The sequence below is a fragment of the Eimeria acervulina genome, genomic scaffold (genome assembly GCF_000499425.1).
Source record: "Eimeria acervulina Houghton genomic scaffold, Eah_scaff4, whole genome shotgun sequence".
NCBI classification, from domain to species: domain Eukaryota; phylum Apicomplexa; class Conoidasida; order Eucoccidiorida; family Eimeriidae; genus Eimeria; species Eimeria acervulina.
In genome coordinates this window covers 22938-44742 of record NW_013549835.1, presented here as the reverse complement: position 1 = coordinate 44742, position 21805 = coordinate 22938, and the positions used below count along the sequence as shown (strand labels likewise).

At 49.0% G+C, this 21805-nt stretch overlaps 1 protein-coding gene across 1 annotated transcript in view; it reads left to right on the top strand.

Moving 5' to 3' along the window:
- Positions 1-20750, top strand: part of EAH_00001180 (hypothetical protein, conserved) — a gene marked incomplete at both ends in the record, with an annotated part of 34972 nt that extends 14222 nt beyond the window's left edge. Inside the window, 22 exons of the mRNA XM_013395613.1 lie at positions 237-607; positions 806-3205; positions 3480-3804; positions 4067-4288; positions 4521-4879; positions 5248-5364; positions 5619-6141; positions 6979-8908; positions 9222-9486; positions 9849-9966; positions 10243-10461; positions 10783-11312; positions 11631-12406; positions 13179-13297; positions 13786-13925; positions 14454-15596; positions 15855-16408; positions 16752-17361; positions 17551-18414; positions 18953-19146; positions 20079-20136; positions 20646-20750. Of these exons, the coding sequence (XP_013251067.1) occupies positions 237-607; positions 806-3205; positions 3480-3804; positions 4067-4288; positions 4521-4879; positions 5248-5364; positions 5619-6141; positions 6979-8908; positions 9222-9486; positions 9849-9966; positions 10243-10461; positions 10783-11312; positions 11631-12406; positions 13179-13297; positions 13786-13925; positions 14454-15596; positions 15855-16408; positions 16752-17361; positions 17551-18414; positions 18953-19146; positions 20079-20136; positions 20646-20750 (11942 nt within the window). The remainder of the gene's footprint in view (positions 1-236; positions 608-805; positions 3206-3479; positions 3805-4066; positions 4289-4520; positions 4880-5247; positions 5365-5618; positions 6142-6978; positions 8909-9221; positions 9487-9848; positions 9967-10242; positions 10462-10782; positions 11313-11630; positions 12407-13178; positions 13298-13785; positions 13926-14453; positions 15597-15854; positions 16409-16751; positions 17362-17550; positions 18415-18952; positions 19147-20078; positions 20137-20645) is intronic.
- Between the last annotated feature and the right edge of the window lie 1055 nt (positions 20751-21805).

Below are 21805 nucleotides of genomic sequence, written 5' to 3'. Positions count from 1 at the left end.
GGGAGATGCGTGAAGGAAATACTTAAACGGAGACGCATGAGGGAGGCACGGTGTGGCAGTGGATGTACCAGAATCAGCAGGCCATCAATAGTGCAGGGAGCAAATCGTACATCGTTTCAAATTTCCGCTATGGTGCTTCTCTATAACTGGTGAAGACGAGGATGCTACAAGCCAAAAAAGGCCTGCTTTGCTTGCTAGGCGTGCTTTAACTTGTGGTACATGTTTTCTGCGTGCAGCCGACCGACGCGACGGGGTGTTGAGTGCAGCGGGAGGGGGGATACGAGCCATGCAGGGGCTGCACGCACCGATGACAGCAGCAGCAGCAGCAGCACTGGCAGGGGGTCTTTTGACCGGGGAGCCGGAGGAGGAGGAGCAGCGGAAGAAGCGGGCTGCAACGGAGAGGCTGCAGGGGGTGGCGAACGTCTCGCCTCACATCTCGCTTATGTACAGATTGGTGGACAGCTCGTCTTCCTCTCCGTATACAGCCGGATCCATGTCACTTAGTACCAGCGCCTTTAACGATGGAGGGGGGGGGAGCCTCACTGACACCAAGATTGTCTGCAGGGGAGATATCTTCCCGACCTTCTGTGCATGCACACCGTTCCTTGTAAGGAGGAGACACGCTTAACCCCCTTTGCCTCTGTGCATCTGAAAAAGGAAACGCCGATGCTACTCTAGACACCCAGAATAGCTAGCTAGCCGGTACTGACCGAAGCTGCTTGATGAGCAGGCCGAAAAGCATGCATCAAAGCACAGCGAGAGATATTAGGGTTTGAACAGTGCTACGTTTTTGGTGTATCCGCAGGTTGATGCATTTATGAGTCTCTTTGGGAAAGACGGAGAGATGAGCGCGGTGCTGTCGCGCCTTTCGATGGGGCTCGAGGCCATCCGCCGCGGTATGCAGCAGCAGCAGCAAACAGCAGCAGAAGCAGCTCGCGCTGCAGTGCAGTGTCTGCCGACGCTGGCGAACCAGTCGGACTTCTTTGCAGCAGCAACCCCCATTCCTGCTTCGACCAAGGGAGCAGCAGCCGCAACGCAGCAGCAGCAGCAGCAGCAGAATGTGCAACCTGCTTCAGCAACAGCGGGTGTAGCAGAGAAATCTTTTGCTTCCCCGACACTAGGCGTATCGCCCAGCCCAGAAGCAGCGCCGCCTCCACTTGATAAACAAGAGGAGGCAGCACTACAGGTCGACAGGCGGCTGTGGGGCCCGTTGCCGGGCTCGTTGCTGCAGCTTGGGTTTGCGCTGCGTGCTGCGCTGCAGCGACTGACACATGACTCGTTCGGATCTCTGTGTATTCACTCGCTGCAGCTGACACTGCCTTCCCCCTGCCAGCTGCTGAAGCTGCCTGCTGTACCGGCCACCACCCGTCTGCTGCCTACAACGGCTTTCCGCAGGACTTTGACTCCAGAGGCGACGTATTTTCTTTGTTGCCTTGCAGCAGCGCCGCTATCTCCTTGCGTCGCCCTGGACCTGGTCCTGACGATTAAAGGGTTGAAGAATCCTGGAAGCAGCCCGATAGCAGAACAGCTGCAGCAGCGCAAGTGGCATACACACAATTTTGCTGCTGCTCCTGTTACAGGTTTGGGTTCTGTCATTTTCAACAGCAACCGAGTGGGAGGTTCGCCTTTTGACGGTCGGGCGTCTAAACACTGGTCCTTTTCGGGCACGCACTCACAATACAACGCGAACCATCCGCACTTCTTTTCTCCAGCTGCTGCAGCAACTTCAGTACCACTCGACAGGCTAGGAGCATCAGGGATGCAGAACGATGCAGCTCTTGGTTCAATCAAAGTAGCAGCTCCATTGCTGAGACTGGAGCTGCTGAAGAGGCCCCGCATCCCCGAGGACGCAGTGAGCTCCGCGCAGCGAGCTGCCCACAGCACCTCACCCCGCATAGCGCTGTCTCAGACTGGGGGGCTGCCGGTGAAGCCGAAGTCGAAGCAACCGGAAGCAACTCACAATAACAACAAGGGCCAGCCAACCCTGCAGCAACAGGCCCCCTCCCGGCAGCCAAACTGTGTGCTTGAGGTGCTCTTAAAAGGATTGGAGCTGACGTTTGTCTCTGGGCACCAGCAGACGGAGGGCTCGCTGCACAGCCACCGTCCTGCGAATGGATGGGGTGGCAGCCGCCGCGCATTCGGCTCAGCTGCCTTTCTGAGCAGGCCGGCAGCAATAGATACGGAGGCTGCAGAGGGAGGCCCCCCGAAGGGCTCTGGGGAGGCCCTCCCTTCTCCCGTCAGGCCCTTCCGCGTTGTCCTTTCGCTCCACGATTGCATCATTCAAGGAGAAGACGGCAGCCGGTTGCTACAAAACGCATCAGTAATACCCAAGCTCTTCTCAGGAGAATTCAGCGGAGGCGCGGGGGGTGGCCACAGTCCCCAGGGACAGTACACAGCAGCGGGGGGCTCCTCGCAGCCGGCTGCTGGAAACGCCACTCCACCGGGGGGGGGCCCAGCTGGTGTCGAGGGCGTTGGGGGGCCTTCTGGCCGCCGGCCCCCACAGAAGACGCGGCTGGCGTTTCGCCAGGCCCTGAATTCAGATGTGCCGTTGCAAGACCCGTTGCTGCAGTGCTTAGCCTGGGTGTCTGATGGGGTGGTATTTGTGTCTGCGGAAATGGCTCACCTGAGGATACAGCTGCGCGCGCTGCAAGGGGCGAATGTATATGCATGGGGCATGGGTTTGTATGGGGAGTTGCAGCAGCTGAAGCACTTCCGGCTGCAGTTCCCTGCTATCAGCTTCGGCTGCTGTTTCTCTACAGCCTCCTGGCTGGTGCCTATTGGCGTCAACGCGCAGCAGCTGCTGCGCGTCGCGCAACTGCAGAATAGGGGCCCTTCTTTGCCGCTTTCTGAACGGGGTCACACCAAATACAGCAAGGAAGAGGCAGAGGAGCAGGCTGTACGCAGGTCTTTGCTGCTCCATCGAAGAGGACTCGGCCTCTTGTCTCTTCTCTACCCAGCCCTGTCCCCCCCGGCTCTCGCCCCCCACAACTGGAACGGTGAGCTGCCTCTGCAGCTACCGGAAATGGTGGAGTCAATGTCGATTCAGCGGGTGTTGCAGGTGCTCCAAGACGATGCTGCAGCAGCACGAGAAGCAGCAACAAATGCAAATGCCGATCCGACAGCAGCCCCCGCTCCTTGGAGGCTGCAGACAGCAGATCTATTCCAACACCACTCCGACCTCCAGGCCGGCATACTTCAACAACCGGTGCGTCACCTTTTGTTTTGTTTGCCGTTACTTGCGGACTCGGCAAAAATCTATTAAGCACACATTTATGAAACAGAGATTGCTTCTGCTGTTAAGGGCGCTGCTGCTGTGCTGTGCCCCCTTAATGTGCCCTCTCTCTTCTCCTTCCTCTTCTTGCTTCTTTGTTTCGCTTTTCGTGCTTCTGTGGACAAGAGAGAAGGGTGGGGATTTGAGGTGTATTCTCTGGTTGGTGGATGCATGCGCTGCTGCTGCTACGTCTTGCGTGTCTCTACAGAGCAGCAGACGCCCAGCGTACGGGCGCCATTTGTCTCCCTCTTCGGAGTATTGCCCGGGTGGCACGTCAGCTGAGGCCTCTTTCGCTCGAGCTCCCTACGGAAAAGTGTCTCCTTTTGGAGACCTACGTAACTCAGTTAAGTTGGGGCACCTTACGAACCTCCAGCAGCAGCAGCAGCAGCAGCAGCAGCGCCGACCCTCTGCCAGCGATGAACACTCCTCCTCCTCGCCTGAAGGTCTACGTAACTCCCCAGAAGACCCAGAAGGAGATAGCACTCTCGCCAGTCCAAGGAAACCAAAGGAAAACGTCTGGACCCGCTTCCGCGGTGAGACAACAATCAAATGCACACCACGACTCGACTTCTTAAAAACTGCGGGCAGAATCCTCTACACGTACACCGCAGGTGCCAGTGGCAAATCCATGCATATATATATATATATATGATTATGTATACGAACGCATATAAATACATGCACATATCCATATGAAAGTGTTTGTTATTCATATATATTGGGTATATATATGGTATTTGCATACTCATATATGTGTCTTGTGCGTATGTGTGCATGTGTCGGTACGCCTTGCAGATTTTATTTGCTGCCGTCGCCGTCGTGGAGTTGAAGCCTTTTCAAGTACAGAGTCAGTGACGAAATATGGGTCTGCGAGCCCGAAGAGTCGAGTCAGCCGGTTGCTGCGTTCTTCCCTCTCGAGTATTTCTGCTGGGTCTTCTCTCAGCGGCACTCCGGTAGACAAAAGGCCTCAGGGGCCCTCACCCCAGATTTCTCCTGCTGCGTCGGTTCTGCCAAACGGTGAGCCAGGCGCATGGATTTATTGCATTTATTGCACTTCTTTTGGTCGAGAGAGGAGCTGCATGCATTAGGCAGAGATAGCTGTGGTGTTACGGAGGCCGTGATGAAGGTAAAGGGGCTTTTCTGCTTCTGCTTCTGTAGTGGTATAGTTCGTTTTCCAGTTTTGTCCTCTTCTGGTTATGACTCGTGACTGCCTGTCGGCGGGGTTGTTGTACTGTTGGGCCGCATTCAGTTCGCGTGGAGCGCCGGCGGTTGACGGGGCAGTCGTATCTCCATTCCCCTCGCTTCTCGAAGCTGTCGGGCCCCGGGGGCCCGGCAGCGGTAGCAGCAGCAGGCGCAGCAGCGCCAGCAGCAGCAGCTTCCACGGAGAAGACGCTGACTACTTCTGCTGCTGCGCCTTCTTCTCGGGAGGCGGCTATCTTGGGCGCGAAGCTGCAGAAGGTGGTGGAGGTGACAGTCAAGGGAGTTGAAATTTGGTTTGTCTTAGGAGCTGCAGGGACAGAAGAAGAGGAAATTCTCTATGCCTCGCAGCGGGCAGACCGCAGGCACCTCAAGACCGCCAGGATAGCGTCATTGAAGAAAGGAAGCAAGGTTCGTCGTTGCTGCTGCATTTCAGTTGTTGTTAGCCTCGATGCTGCTTTCTTTATTCTCTCTCCATCTGTAGCAGGTGTTAGTAGCCATAATACACGAAATATGTGTGGACGCAACATGCGAAAATCCCTGCAGTCTGCATCTTCACTCTAAACAGACCGAAAGCAATTCCTTGTGTTTGGATAGCCTTGGTAATACTGTCCTTGTAAGCGTACTGAGTGCAGAGAGAAGGGTCTGTATGCATATCGTCTTGCCTGCCGCATGCATGCATGCGATTATGCCTCTCTCTAGCCGCAGCAGAATGAGGTAGGCAACCTGTTGCATTGAGTTGTTCTCTGCGGGCTTGCGGGTGTTGGCGGGGTGTACAGGCAGGCCTGAAGTCTCTTGCTGCCATGACGAACTCACGGGAGCGAGAGGAGGCCTCTGGAGATGGAGCGTCGCACCCGATGGTGAAGGGGCAGCCGTTTGCAAGGACGTTGATGCAGGTGAGGAGGAGACAACGCGGACGGTCGATATACACATTCTCCTTGGCCTTGTTCATATTTCTGAGCCCAAAGAAAGGCGGGGATAGCAGCGACGCACCCGCTGCACTCCTAGCCGCAGCACACCCAGCTGCTGCAGGATAAATGCTGGCATGCTTGCAGAGGCAGACCACAGTATGCATGCATGCGTCTGCATCTTGGGGCTGGGAGCAGGAGTTGGTGCGTGTTCCTGCTGCTTGCGGTTGTTTCTGCTGCAGGTCCTGCAGACGGCCGTTAACAAGACAGGCTTGTGCATAGAGGAAGAGAGCAACGACGACCGGCGGAAGCAGCAGATTGTTGTGGGGCTGCTTGCTGCATGCACTATGCGGCTGCTGCAGCGGGGACCCGACGTCAGCGCCTCTGTGGACGTCGTGGAGTTGAGTGCAATGGTGGGATCGCCCTTCCCCTGTGCTGATTTTATCGTTCCTGCTAAGTACCCGGGGCAGCGGCAGCTTCCAGAAGGCCGTCCGCAGCAGCAGCAACAGCAGCAACAGCAGCAGCAGAACGATGGGTTGGCTTCCTCTAAGACAATAAAGCACACGGCGTGGGCCTCTTTGGGACAAGGCAGGGAGGCGCCACCAACCGACAGACAGCCGACAGCAATGCAAGACGAGGGTTCGCTGGTGCTCGTCAACTTCCCTGATGTCCTTGAGGGCTACGGAGGGGCTCTGCTGCTGCCTAATCTACAGCAGCGCACCGATTGTCTCCTCTCCGTAGCAACCTCCACGGCCACCATCTCCGGTAGGCTTGCCCAGCCTGAACGCACCCTTATATATGTATATATGTATATATATATATATATATATATATATATATATGTATATACCACTCTCTCAATACATATATGTATTTATATATACATGCATGCATATACATGCATATATGTAGTCTAACTTGCGAGGGCCTTCGGATTGTTGAGGCTGCTGCAGCTGCTATTTGAGTACAGTGATAGCGGATATAAGGCTCATTGCACTGAGTAGCAGCTCGTAATCTCTTTTAGCTATGGCAGGGGAATTGCTTGCATGCGTTTGTGGGGTGGTTTCTCGCGCTTCAAGACATGAATGCGTACGGTTTTTTCCCTGTCTTTTCATGCATGCATCTGCGTCTGTTGAATGCAGGTGTGTGCGTGCATGCGTGTATATTATATCCCATGTCTTCGAGTACTTTTTGAAAGTTCTTATCAGATCGTTCCTATACAAAAGTATCTCCAGTAATTGCTTTGTTATACCTAATTACGTTAAGATACTGCGCTGTCTGTTTCTTATTCTTTCCACTTTAACTTTTCATGTTCTTACTGTTCACTCTAGAGATGCTGAATCTACCCGACTTGATCCGTAGCACGCAAATTCCCTCGTTTGTGCATATATTCATGTTGATATCTTCCTCGTTTTGTGTATATTTATGTAGATCTCAACTTCTTTTCTCTTGTGTACATTCATGTCGATCTATTCCACGTTCTTTTTCGTATATTCATCTCGATCTCATCCCGGTTTCTCCTTGTGTATGTTCATCTCGGTCTCATCCCCTTTTCTTCTTGTGTATATTCATCTCGATCTCATTCTCTTCTTTTTCTCGCAGGTACGCCCGGGGCAAAGGCGAAGATTTGCGTGACCATTTTGGATCCTCAGATTCATTTTTCGTTTGAAATGTTTCAAGGCCTCGTCAGCCTGGAGACGCAGGCGCGGCTGGAGCAGCTGCACGTTTCGAAATCCGCAGCAGCAGCAACTGCTGCTATGAAGGCTGCTGTCGCAGCAGCAGCAGCAGCAGCAGAGGCTAATGCAGTCGCCCTTACGCAGCAGCAGCCAATACGAGAACAAGACCTACAGCCCTCGCCGTTCTCCTCTATATCTTGGGGGGCGCAGCAGCAGCCGTACACCCCACAGGAGACAACGTTGCCTTCTGCTGAGAAGACGCAGCGTTCATTACATATAACAGACTCCGAGAGAAGCACCGGACTTTCAGAGTGTTCGCCTGGGGTGTCACTGGTTGGTGGAGGTCCTTCATCTCCTGTTGCTGGTGCGGAAGGAGGTGCTGGTTCAGCAGCTGCAGCTGCTGCTTTAGGGGAACACCCCTCGACGCTGCGTGTGACGAATTATTCTGTCTCCTTAGGAGACCTCTCTGTGGAGGGCAGCTTGCTGCGGTTTCTGAGGGACTATGCCTTCTCCTTGAGAGACGCAGCAGGGCCTCCCTCGCAGCAGCGCCAGAGGCCTCTCTTCAGCTGGGCAATGCCCGACGCGGGGGGAGGCAAAGGCTCCAGAGGCGGAGACCCAGCAGCTCAAGCACCTATTGTGGGGGCGATGGACTTGGTGCGACTGCATCAACAGCGAAGGGGGGGGGCCCTGGGGAGGGCCCTGGAGGAGCTGAAGGCCATCTCCAGCGGCCCCCAGTCACAGCCGCCCGATGAAGCAGCGTCATCGGTAATCAGCAGCCGAAGCAGCAGCATCAGCCGAAGCGGAAGCGGCAGCAGCAGTATCGACTCGCCAGTCGCACCCACAACGGAATCTTTGTCCTGGGGACCACCTCCCGATGGGATGTCTAGACAGCAGCTGCAAAACGAAATGCAGTCAAACTTGCAGCCACGGAAAGGTCAGCAGCAGCAGCAGCCACAGCAGCAGCAGCAGCAACAGCAAGGCATTGGATACCGGGACTCCCGAAACACGTTTCAAAGACTAGACGATGAGGAAGTTGTGGACTCTGCCGAGTTGCTGCTGCTTGCGAACCTGATGGCTGCTGGCAGCAGAGATGCAGCAGCAAAGCCTCCGGTGTACGGACGGGGCCTGCACGGGACCGAAGATGAGCTGCTGCATGAGGAGGAGGGGCCTCCAGGGGGGGGCCTAGTACGACGTAGGGGTATGGGAATAATGGAGGGAGCCACCTCAGGGGGCCCCGGAGACGTAGGCGCATGCATGCCTGTGGCATTGTTGCAAGGTGTAGGGGAGGCAGACTTCCGCGATCCGTATTGTCAGGTGATAGGTTTCTTTCTGTCTTTGATGAGTTTTAAGCTACCTGGAGAGACAGAATTTGAAGTAAAAGGAGAAGTTGTACGAGGGGCCTTTGAATTTCATGATGCGCACGGGTCACTTCTGAAAGTGAGCCTGCTGGCGCTGGAGGGTCAGGTGTACGTACACCCCGAGTTATTCAGTGCGGATTCCATAAAGAGCTTTGGCGGCCGCCTGGAGCTGATGGTGTCTGGGTACGACCCGATGACAAACTCACAGGAGGAGCTGCTGCATCCTGTCTCTGCCTCTGTTGAGATTCAGAGACAGTATGTAGATGCTCAGACGAGCCACTGGAGTCTGGTGAACGTACGCAGTGCCATGGATGGGGTGTCTGTGGACATCACCTCGGGATTACTGCAACTCGTATATCACATCATGGGTACAACCCGCGAGATCTTAGATGGAGTTGAGGGCAACCTCGGCAGACACACCAGCCTCAGAGTGTACAATGACATTCACGCGGAAGTCCTTGTTATGCACAAACGCAGATCAAGAGGAGACGGCCGAGGGTTCGTTACTTCTATTTTGCCCATTCTGCTGCTTGTGCTGTCTGTACACCCTAGCTGCAGCAGCAGCCAGTAGATGCACAAACAATCCCTGGATAATGTTTCTCCTCCTCTTTCACCCTTTCGCTCTCTCTCTCTCTTTCTGCTTGTTTGTCTGTATTCCTCTGTCTGTTTGTCTGCCTTTCTTTGGGGTTGAGTTTTATGCATGCATAGTTCTTTTGGATCCTGTTTGCTCTTTCTTCCCTGGAGATGCCGCTGGTGGCTCTTGTGGGTTTGCTTCAGCTGCACTATGTGCCTGTTTGAGGTGCATGTTCAGGTGGACGTACTCTCGCATGCAGCCAAACGAGTGGATTATGGCGCCTACGTCTTCTTTATACTTCTCAGTGCGCAAGAAATCTGCTGCAGCAGAAGCTGCCCCAGAACGGCGACGGGCGTGGAGACGGGGAGGCGCAGGACGTGAAAACAACAGCGAGACTCATCCCTCTCTTCGTCTCGAGTCCTATGATGATGTTCGCCAGATTGTTGAGGGAATTTTAAAGCTGGGAACACGCAAAGTCGATAATCCTTGGCTTAAGGCCTATGTACGCAATACGGGGTGGCTTTTCACTCCGTTGCTGGTGTTGCTGCTGGTTTTGCTGCTGGTGTTGCTGCTGCCCTTGTTGTTGCCATCGCTTTCGGAGTTGCTGTTGTTGCTGCTGTTGTTGCTGCTGTTGTTGCTGCTGTTGCTGTTGTTGCTGCCGTGCTGTGGTGGGTTGCTGCAGTAAGGACTCCTTGCTGTGTTTTTTGTCTTGTCATTGAATGGGATGTGTTTTATTATTTTTTTCTTTTAAGTTCCCTCTTGTACGACTTTGCCTCTACTGACATGCGTACTCCCATAAGTTGCATGCATATGCATGTGAATGTATGCATGCATTCATCTTTGCGTCCTTTTGTGGATGTACAGGAGGAAACTCTCTTGTTTGCCTCAACACGTCGGGCGCAGGTGCCTTTGGACTTGTTGGTGGACGACATGCCTGTTGTTCAGAACAGCGGGGGTTTAGCCAAACGTCATGGGCTGGACGGTGTGTTCCAGTTGTTTCGAAAGGAGGCGGGTTGGTGTTGTATGGGTCGTTTGCATGCAGATTACTCGAACTGCCGTGCATACTTCCTGCAAAATGCAGGTTTTAAAGTGCTGGTAGAGCCTGTAGTAGACCGCCGTAACGGGACATGGAGTCTCGCGATCGGTAGCTGCGTACAGCTTGCCAACGCCTGTGCAATGACACTTCGAGTGTATATAGGGAAAACAAAGAAGAATTGGGGGGGGCGCGCAATATCTTGCTTCGCTGCACGCGTTACAGGAGATACACGAGTCTCCTCTGCAGGAGAAGAATTCATCGATATACTCCCTGGATGTCGTAGATCTGTACCTTTGTCTTGGTTTGGAAATGGCTCTGTGCCTTTTCTAGCAGCGTTGCTGCATACGGAAGGAGGGGGACCCCCTCAAGAAGGAAAAGGAGAGCCTGAGATACCTCCTGTCCCGTTCTATGCTTTGTACAAGTTAACGAACAAAACCGGATGTAAGAAGACACCCATATCATTTGCTTCTTCTGCACTTCTTCTTCTACCTTGTTCCTTGCCCTATTAGCTGCTGCTTGCTGCTGCTTGTTGCTGCTTTCTGCCTTCTCTATGAAACTCTTTCTGCATGCACCTTATGAGCGAGGATAGGCGTGGTGTTTCGTAGTATGTGTTTGTGCGTCTATGTCTTTCGTCTATGGATGAATTAATTTATTATTTATAGAAGCATTCATGCATTTATTCGTTTGTTTGTTTTTTTGCTTGCTTCTTTGTTTATTATTGTTTCTTTGTTTGTTTGCTCCTGCTGCCGTGCATATCTATAGACGCACAGCCTCGCCGCCTAGATATCCCTCCCTTTACGTTGCGGCTGCGGAGCTCGCTGATGCTGTACGGAGTGGTGGATACTACGGATGTACCAACATCTGAGGCTTCTCGTATAGCTCAGCGTTATGTTATTAAATTGGAGCCGATGCTTAGTATAAAAAATACCTTACCATTCCCTATCACGGTGTCTGTACACCTCCGCAACACTCTAGACAAACGCGCCATACTTGAACAACAACAAGGAATGGCTGCAGCAGCCTCCAATGCACCAACAGCAAACCACGCGGCAATGCTGCATACACCTGCAGCAGCAGCAGCAGCAGCAAATGAAGGATTTGCTCAACTGCCAGACTACGCAGGACGGCGCACGCGGTACGGCTTTGGAAACCCCCAAGCCGAGTTACTCGCGGAACTTGAGAACAGAAAAAGACAAAAGGCAGAAGAAATGCAGCAAAAAAGCAGAGGGACTGCAGCTAAGTTGGTGGAGGATAACTTTGTTGAAGCCACCATTCCTTCTCACCAGAGTTGGGTAAGCATTGAGATCTCCTATCTCCTCTTGCGTTTTCTGTATCTGTTTGTCTTCTGTATAATATATTGAGTTGCATGAGTCGGGGTATTCATTTATAGAAGCAAACGACACCTCCTGCGGTATATGTGCGGCATGCCTATGGTGTATACTACGCACTACCAGTAGAAAACCTATGAAAGCGTACCGAAGGCCTCCTGTTCCTCTTCCGTTTTGGGATAGTTATTGTATACAAGTCTGCTGCTCGTCTTCTTTACGCTTGCTGCATACTGCATGTGTCTGATTGTTTGCTTCTTTGTATTCCTGCTTGCTGTTCTTCAGGGGCTACCTGTGGGGGAGCAGCGGCTTTGGTTGGTGCTGCGAGTTCATGGGGCCCCCTTGGAGCAGTTTAATACCCAGCTAGAGGCCTTCAACCCAACAGATGGGAGGCCCCTGGGGCCCCTAGAGCTGCAGCTGCTGGCATCCGCAGCTTCGCGGGGGGCCCCCCGTCTGGGAGGCACCGCATGGTTGCTGCAGCAGGAGACCCTCGATGGCGGAGTGAATACGACAAGTTTGATGGGAGGAGGTGCAGGGGGCCCCCTTGTAGGAGGGAGGGAAGAGAAGTTGCGGCGTAGCAGGAAGCAGCATCAGCGGCAGCAGCAGCAGCAAGCTTCACCCCCAGATACAGTGTATGAGTCTCAGGTCTTTGCCGTGCTGTTACCCACTCAAGACACCCTAACTGTCTCCAAAGTGTTACAATTGAAGAACGGAAGAGGGGAGTCCTTGCTTCCTCCTTCAGCATTAAAGCTGCTGAAGGCTGAGGGGGTAAATGCACGTCGAGGGAGAAGAGTGTCTTCTCTATTTTCTGATATGCAGCTTGCTGCTGATGTCAGTAGGAGACAAATAACAGTGTTCGCTCCTTACTTCTTTGAAAACCTAACAGATGCAACACTCTGTGTTAATGGCGTCCTCGTACCCAGCCGCTGCAGGCTGTACACCACAGAAGAAGATATGCGAGCAGCTTCAATACGCGCGTATAAAGTTGATGCTCTCTCTGATCGTGTACTTCAATCTACTCTCAGCCGCAAACAAGACCTCTCAGGCATCTCCACCGCCAGGTAAACCACTGGTTAGAGCAGCAGCAACAGCAGCAACAGCAACAACAGCAGCAACAGCAGCGACGGCAGTGGCTCGTAGCTGGCGAACCCCGTTAAGTGTGCTGGATATGCAGTGCTTTTGTTTGTCTCTCGCGCTTCTCTCTCTCTCTCTGTCTCTCGACGTCTCTGTTGCTTGTCTCTCTCTTTTGCTGTTTGTTTATCTCTGCCTCTCTATCCCTCCTTCGCTTTCTTTGTTTCTCTCTCTTTCTCTCCTTTTTCACGCTGAGGATTTTCGTATAATTTAAAAGCTGCCCATGGTTGTAAAGGCAGATACAGAGTTTAATCTATTTTTCGTCTCTTCTCTGTTTTCTCTGTCTGTCTCTTCTTCGTTTTCTTTGTCTTTCTCTTCTCCGTTGTCTTCGTTTGTTTATTCTCTTTTCTCTTCTGTCTCTTCTCTTTTCCGTCTGTCTGTCTCCTCGCCTCCATCCTCTTCTCGCCTCAGTGTGTCCTTCCATCTCTGTGGTCAAACAGTGGGCGGCGACTTTTGCTCCTGTCGCTTATATATTATATAGGTCTTTACCTATATCTACATCTATAAATCTGTATATCTGTATCCATACGATATAAATATATATATATATATATATATACATATACGTACAAATTAATATATCTGCATATACAGGTATCTCAAGAGAGAGCGAGAAAGTCATATATATATATATATATATATATATATGCATCATCACCCTAGCTAAATCCTTGTCTATGTTTGTCTGTTGCATTAATGCAGACCTCCATTGGTGTTGAAGTTGGCAGCAGTACGAAAAGCAAGATATATTAGATTTGGTTGGGGACACCGCACGCCTTCAAATGTGCGGGAGGAGACAGGGCCTCCGAATGAACTGCGACGTGCGTCATGCATTAACGCTAAGGGAATATATATATATATATATATTCACTTAAGATGACACAACAATTAAGCACTTATATGAATACACACTTAAAACGACACGCCAATAATGCATATATGTATTATTTATTATTTATTTATAATGCATTCATTTCTAAGAATGTCCACTTGAAAAGACACACCCATTAGGCATTTACATGAATACGCACTTAAAACTACACACTAAGGGAGCATATATGTGAACGAAGCTACGTGTGTGCTAGATGCATGCAGAATGCATGCAGGTTTGTGGGGTAGAGAGGAGGGAGGGGTTTGGGGTGTTGACGAGTTGTTTGTTTGATTTGTTTGTCTAGTTGTTTGCTTGTATGATCTCACACATGCATGCATGCATGCATGTAGGGGACTATTGTTGGGAAGCGCATGCATGCATGCACGCATACATGCATAAGATGTTTGTTGTTGTTTGTTGTTGTTGCATGCATGTCAGTGGGTGGAGGTGGGTCTGTGGACTCCGTCACCTCTTCTCTTAATCATGGAGACACAGAGAGACAACAGACGCTCGGTGGCATCTCAGATATTCAAAGAGACACTTCAAGAGGAGAATTTCATCTACTTAAAGCCCCGCCGGTGCGCCGTACACCCTTCTGTCTCCTGCTGCTGCTGCTGCTGCTGCAAGCGGGTCGCTGCATTTCGTTTTAATTGCTGCAGTTTACTCCCTCCGTAGTTTTCCTCAACATCAATAATTTATTTTAATTGTATATATTTTGATTGCACTCAATTTCACTGCATTTATTGGTCTAATTTAGTCGCAATTAATTTTATTTGCATTTATTTTAGTCTTATTGTACTCCCTTCAAATGTATGCAATTTTACTATATTTAATTGTATTTAATATGAATTACTTTCGTGTTATTTTTAAACCTATTATTCCATTGGTGCGTTCGGCTAAAAATATATAAAATATGTATCCATATTTTATACGCATCGAGTATATAATAATAATAATAATAATAATAATAATAATAATATTCCATTTAATGCATTAAATAGAAAATAAAATACATGATGTAGTATAGATTATATATATATAGATATATTTAGTGATAATATATATAAGTAATTATATTGTGTTAGCATGCGACTATTTCTGTACAGTCTTCAACGGATTCATTTATAGATGAAGATGCAATGCGTGGAGATAGAATTGGAGGGGGTTTATCTTCTCGTCGATCATATGCGGGTATTCTTCGTTCTCCTTCTGATGGAGCGAGTGGAGCAGGAGAAGGAGAAGAAAAGAATTTCTCTCACATGAGTAGGGCGAGGTCATTTAAGCTGTCTGTACAGCGTAGAGTAAACAGATTTGGAAGGGGACATTCATTTATTAGCAGAAAGAAACATTTACTACGCTTGCAAGGAGCAGATATTAAAGAAACAGACCCAAGTGAAAGAGATAATTTCTCATACGCTGGAGACGCGCCGATGGAGGTGCCCTCAGTTACACCGGATGATGCAGCGCCTCCTGCTGCAGCATCAACATCTGCTGCTGCTGGTGGTGCTGCTGCTGCTGCTGGTGCTGCTGGTGGACCACGCAGCAGCAACAGCAGCAGCAGCAGCAGCAGCAGCGGTCCCTCTACCCTTGTTCTAGGGTTATGCACACGATATGGAGAAGCTCCATACTCTACAACGAAGATAGTCAGTGTTGTTCCTCGTTATGTTTTTATATCTCGATTACCTTTTCCTCTGGTTGTGAGGGAGGTAAGAAGCCGCAGCAGAGGGTTAGGGAGTACTATGGGAAGCAGACAGAAAGGGAGTCCGTTCGAGTTATCTCTTGCTGCTGGAGAGACAAAGGCATTTCATGGAGTGGAGGGGCGCGTGCTGCTGCTGCTGCTGCACTCTGAGAGAGCCCTTGTCTCCTGTCCCTTCTCTCTTGTCCCTGCACATGTTCCTTCTTTCTTTCAAGTTGAATTAACTCCTAAATATGCTGATCACCAGGTGTATCTACCGGAGCATTGCCCTATTATTCAAGTGTCTATTGTATCGGGTCTATTTGGAGATGTCCCTGCCCTTCCTTATACTTACAACGGTAATTTTATAGTACTTTCTCTCCCTGAAAACCCTCAGTTTGCTATTCTCAATCTTACAAGCTACTTCCTCGCGCATGCACCCGCCGAACGAAGCAGCAGACGTACACAGCAAAACAACAGAGAAGAAGATTCATTCGCCATCAACGTCACCAGCGGACCTCAACATAAACAAGCCACCAAAAAAAATAGAGGAGATACAGATGCCAGCCTCAGAGTAAGCTATATCCTTATTTTTATATATTCTATATATATGAGTATCTGTATTTCTATCTATATATATATATATATTTATATGTATAGGCGCGTAGCTATTTGTCTATATCTGCACATGTATATCTATGTGCGGATTTAGATGTCTATATATATGCACACACTACATATACATACCTATACATATATATATATATATGTCTATATATATATATGTATCGTTTGCTGCGTGTGTATTTGTTTGTTTGTTTTATTTGTTCAGTTGATTCCTCCTTGGGGTTCGGTGCCGTTTATTCCTCCATATCATAAAAACTTAGAAAACGCGAGAGTGCGGCTGCGGGTGTTAGACGTGGAGCACTGCCCTTGGTCTGTATATAGTTTAGCTTCAGTAGATGAAGAGCTGCAAACAATTGAGTTTGTGCCTCACCAGCAGCAGCAACAGCAGCAGCAGCAGCAACAACAGCAGCAACAGCAGCAGCAGCAACAACTGCAGCAGCAACAGCAGCAGCTGCAGCAACTGCAACAAGTCGGGGGAGTTGTTAATAGCCCTCCACTCCAAGCGGGGTCTCCAAGAGCAACGGATGTTAATTCCTTATATAGAAATCAGTTTGCACAGAGGATGCCAACGAAGACAATTGCAAGTGCTGCTTCTGCTGCAGCTGCAGCTTCTGCTGCTGCTGCTGCTGTTGGATCCAGCAGCAATACACTCCTTGCTCCAAACCCTAAATCTGCTGCTGCATCGACAAGGGGCTTCTCGACAGACGGATGCTTTGATGGGGATGAGGAGCAAAGTGCAGCTCAAGACCCAGAGACTCGGTGAGACAAACAAAGCATGAAAAAAAGATAAAGGAAAATATATATAGACAGACAGAAGAAAGGCTGAGAGAAAGGAGATAACGCAGAGACAGACAATGCTGTAAAGACAGCAGAGCCACTCGAATAAACCTTTAACGAAGAGAACCAATTAGAAGACGTACTTATGTTTTTGCTCTTGCTGCACATGCTGCTGCTGCTGCTATTGCTTCTCGGGAGAGGCCCGGGTGCCTTCTATGAGGGGCGTAGCTGTGACGAGGGTTCAGGGGTTTAGAAGGGGTTTGGGGTTTGCGGTGTACGTACAGCATGGATTGGTTTTTCTTTGTTTTTGTTTGTATGCATGCAGGAGCGTACGCCTTCAGACTCCAAGAGCAGGTTTGTCTCTTTCTAGTGTACCTCGAGAGAGAGCAGCAGCAACTTTATATCTGTTCTCTCTTGTTGCTGCTAATGGAAGCCGCATATTATTTATAACAGAGTCTCCTCAAGTAGCAGAGAAGCTACGAGCTGGGGGCTCTGCATTCGATATGGTAAGGGAGGAGTTTGTGAGGAAGGCAGGGAAGCAAGAAGGCGGAGCAGCAACTGCTGCAGCTGCTGCAGCAGCTGCTGCTGCTGCCGTGGCAGCAGGAGGCTCGGGGCTGTACGACTCAGGAGGAGGTCCAGCGGCAGCAGTAGCAGCAGCAGCAGCAGACAACGCAGCCTACAACTGGGGGAGGGCGCAGCCTGCGGGAGGGTTCTTTGCTGCTGCTTGTACACCCGAACCGGGGTCGAGTAGGGACGCTAGTGCACTTGTGCAGCAGCAGAAGCGTGGTTCGCTGCTGCAGCGGAAGCAGCCGCAGCAGCAGCAGCAGCAGCAGCAGCAACAACAACAACAGCAGCGGCCGCCTCCTTGGCTCGGTCTTTCGTTTGAATTTCGATTGCCCCGACTGACAGTCACGTGGATACACCAAAGTGAAGTGGTGAGTAGTGAAGATATCTAGCAAAGACATCTTCTGTCTCTTTCTTATGTCTGCCTTTTCCTTGTGTGTCTCCTTTCTGTCTCTTTCTTTTCTGTGTCTCTTTCCCTTTTATATCTCTTTTTCCTTATTTTGTTGTTGGTAGTGTATATACACCCTATAAGTGGTTTGTTTTTCTGTCTTTGTTTATAGGTGTTGGCTCTGCACCTAACGGGTCTTTCTCTGGCTGTGTCAGTAAATCCACGACAACTAGATTTCTTCTTAGATTCTATTCCTTCTGAGCGTTATATGAAGCAAAAGGATAGGGCTCCTTTAAGTCTATTAGGGGGCACCTCCTCTGCTTCATTAGTTGGGGGTAATTCTGGGGCCCTCGCTCTACCCGCTGCTTCGGGCTCAGCAGCAGCAGCAGCAGCAGCAGAAGAGGGTCAATGGCAGCGCGGGGGCAGCAGCAGCGGCGGCACTTTCAGCAGCAGAGGGTCCTTAGATCCATCGAGCAGCGGCAGCAGCAGCCGTGGGGCATCCCCTGTAGGGGGGGCCCCCCAAGGTGCATCTTCCCCAGTGGGGGCCCTAATGGGGGGCCCCTCCGATACCCCTATAGGGTCATCTGGGGCCCCTATAGCTACCGGTCCCCCTATTGGGGGCCCCTTACATAGGGGGGCCCCCCATATTGGGGGCCCTCTAGAAGAGGGGCCCCCTGGAATAAATGAAGAAGATCTTCTGGCTACAGAAGACTATGGATTGCTTGTGATGACGCGAAGTGTTGTTCGTATATCTGGGTGTATATCCATGTTGCATGTAGACCATTTCGTAAGAGGAGATATCCCTGTGATATTAAAGAATACAGCTTCTAAGTATGGAAGAGAGAGCGAAGAATTTCTTGAAGTCGAGGTTGTTAGAGCCCTTGTAGACCCTCGTCAAGCCCCCACTTATGAATTACTGCAAGTTCGTCTTAGCCCTTTCAGTGCTAATATTGAACTTCTTGTCATTGAACAACTCATTTCAATTTATGAAAAGGAAATTGAAATGCTCCATAAGTTCGCCGTCGCTGCGCCCCAGGTAAATATATTCATATATATATATATATGTATGTATTTAGTATTCTGTTAATATATTTAGAAGGTATAGAAGCTATTAATATTATTCTATTAATAACTCTTTCTTTTCTTTTATTATTTCTATTCGTATGTTCTTCTTCTCTCTTCCTCGTTCTACTTTATTTTTGTTATTTCTTGCTACTTCTTCTTATCCCTCTATGTCTCTTACCTTTTTCTTTTTATTTCTCTCTACTTCAATCTCTTATTTTTATTATTATTTGTGTGCGGTCTATCCGGCCCTTCCCGCTACCTGTGGCTGCTGTGCTTTGCGTTTCTTCTTCTCTCTCTCTCTTTCTAACCCTCTCTTTGTTTGTTTGTTTGTTTGCTTGTTTGTTTGTTTCTCTCCTTCTTCATCTCTGCGTTTCTTTATTGTCTGTCTTTGTCTGCATTTGTTTACGTCTGTATCCATGAATTGCATGTTGATATTTCTTCTGTTGCTGACCCGTTGGGGTGTATATAGAGTTGGAGTGTATATGGAGTTGGGGTGTATGTGTATTCAGAAACCCCCAGCGCTACAGACGGCCTTGAAGTGCAGCGTAGCAGCGGAGGCTCTACGTCAGTTGGCTGTATTACAATATGCAGAGCAGAGCAGAGAAGAGCGAATGGTGTTATCAGAGACAGCTGGTGCTGGTGTACCTGGTCCAGGTATATGTGGGGGTGTAGGGGGCCCCCGGGGGGCCCCTATATCGGATTCGTGTGTGGGCGTTGATGGTAGCTGCGGATGTGGCGGTGCAGCAGCAGCAGCAGCTGCTGCTGCTGCTGCTCTACTTGTACACCCTCTAGCTATGGATATCACACACTCCACTGTACACAGCCTTTCGAAGACGCATGCATCAGTCGATCAGCTGCGACATACAACAAGTTCAGGATGCGGGGCTTCAGTGGGTGCAAGCAGCTGCAGCGGTGGCGGTGGGGGTGCTAGAGAAGGGCTTGACGGGAACATATCTTGTTATTCAAATCAATGGATTGAAGGTTTGCTGCTGAGGAGCCCCATGCAGCTGCAGTATTATGCTGCACCTCGGGTGTATATAAATCGGCCTTCTTCTCATGTATTGGTATTTCCAAATCCACGTTGGGTAGAGCTTCATCGAGCAAATCCTGTATATATAAAGAATTTAATTATAAGCAGTTTATCTTTAACTGTATCTATACGTACATCAGAACACCGTATATCAAGACAAGTATTGCATATTGTTGATGCTTTACCCCTGGATACACCCTATATGACAATACAAATAGCTAGAGAGAAGAGGAAGCTGACAGTTTGTTCTTGGCAGGAGCTTCTTCATTCTTTAAGAAATTCATATCTAAGACAATTTATTCGGCAGTCTCTTCCTTCAGCTTGGATTAGTAATCCTTGTGCATTTGTTGTTGGGTTTGTAAGAGGAGCAAGTGCTCTATGGAGGCAAACTCTAAAAGGAGTGAAGACAAATAACAACAGTTTCGAGGGTCTTATGATGGGCTTTAGAGTTGGGTTTATTCTCTTTATTATATATACAATGGGGGGTATTATGCAATCTCTCTCACATGTTCTAAACATACTTCATAAAATTATGAGAGGATCAAGGCCAAGACCTTATGGGGTCTTAGACGCCTTTTGGAAGGGCCTCAACGGCTTCCTTTTAGATACCTTCTGGAGGCCTTGGGTGGCTGTTGTTACGGAACCCGCTGCAAGCGCAACAAGGTATGATTTCTTATATATATATTATATATTATATATATATCTATATATCTATTCATGCATATATCTTAATAATTATATACATATATATAATTTTTAAGATATATGCATGAATAGATAGATAAGTAGCTAGCTAAACAGATATACAGCTAGCTAGACAGATAAACAGATAAATAAAAAACTAAATGAATAAAATAAAATAAATAAAAAAATAAATAAACGGATAGATAGATATATACCCATCTAAATACAGAGTACAGACGAACAAGCTAGCTAGCTAGCTGGCTAGCTGACTAGCTAGCTAGCGAGCTCCTCAGATGAACAGGCAGAGACAGTTAGCAAGGTGATGTGGGTAGAAATGAATTTTTGTCTAGTGTTTATTTTTCGTTGTTGCTGCAAGTGTTTGATTTTGTTGCTGTTGCGTCTGCGTTTGCTGCTGCTCCTGCTCTCTGCTGCTGCTGCTGCATTTGCTACTGTTTGTTTGTTTGTTTGTTTGCGTGTTGCTGCTTCAGGGGAGACAGCTGGTGGAAGACGAGTGCAATACTGTTGGCCTGCTTATTGCGTTGTTTGGTGTCTCCTTTATTTGGTCTTTCGAATTTTCTTGCTTCTGTTGCTGAGGGTTTTGCAAATACTTTGATGGGAGATTTCGAGCAATTTACAAGAGTGCAGGAAAGAGCAGACTTAGATAAAAAACATAAACATCATTTATCACCTTCAGTTGCAGGAGGGGGCTCTATGGATGTTACGGGGACACCAGCAGCAGCTGCAGCAGCAGGGCTTCGAGCTGCTGCTGCTGCAGCAAGAAGAAATACTAAAAGAGATGAACATGCAACACTAGCAGCAAGATTTAGACGCAATAGAAAGCAAAACATTAACCCCACCCGTATCCCAGGAAGAAGAAGGATACAGCCAGAAGCAGCAAAAGTTGCAGCAGCAGCAGCAGCAGCAGCAGCAGCAGGGAATGAAGGAGCAGCAACTAAAACAAGAGCAGGAAACAGCTTCGCTGGAGCATTCAGAAGGCCTTCCTCTAAGCAAGTTACGTTTGCTGTCTAATACAAGGAGGCTCAAGAATAACAATAAAGAAGACGAAAAATAAAGAGATAGACAATTCAATTGACGAGGGAGATACAGACAGATTGAACATAGACAGAAAATAAAATAAACAAACACAAGACCCAGGGAGGCAGCACAAGCTGCAGCACAGGATGAAGCAGCAGCAGCTGCAGCAGTAGCAGTTGCGGCAGCAGTAGTTGCAGCAGCAACAATTGCAGCAGCAGCAGCAGCAGCAGCAGCACCAGCTGAAGCAGGAGCAAACCACAAGACCTGCTGCTGCACAGCCAGCGGGCTCCTCTACAGACATTCAGCATACGTCTATATCTATATCTATATATCTATATCTATATGTATATATATATATATATATACATATAACATAAACATGCGTGCATGCATGCAGTTATGTTATAGTTCGTTATACAGTACAGCTGATGGGGTGTATGCATGCAAATGTTTACAAAGAATAAAGAAATTCTTTTTTTGAGTTTATTCTGCGATTCTCTTTTGTTCATCTACACCACATTTTCTTTAGGGGATTTTAGTTATTATAATTATTATTATTATCTAATTAGTACTTGTTATCAGTATATTATTATTATTATTATTATTATTATTA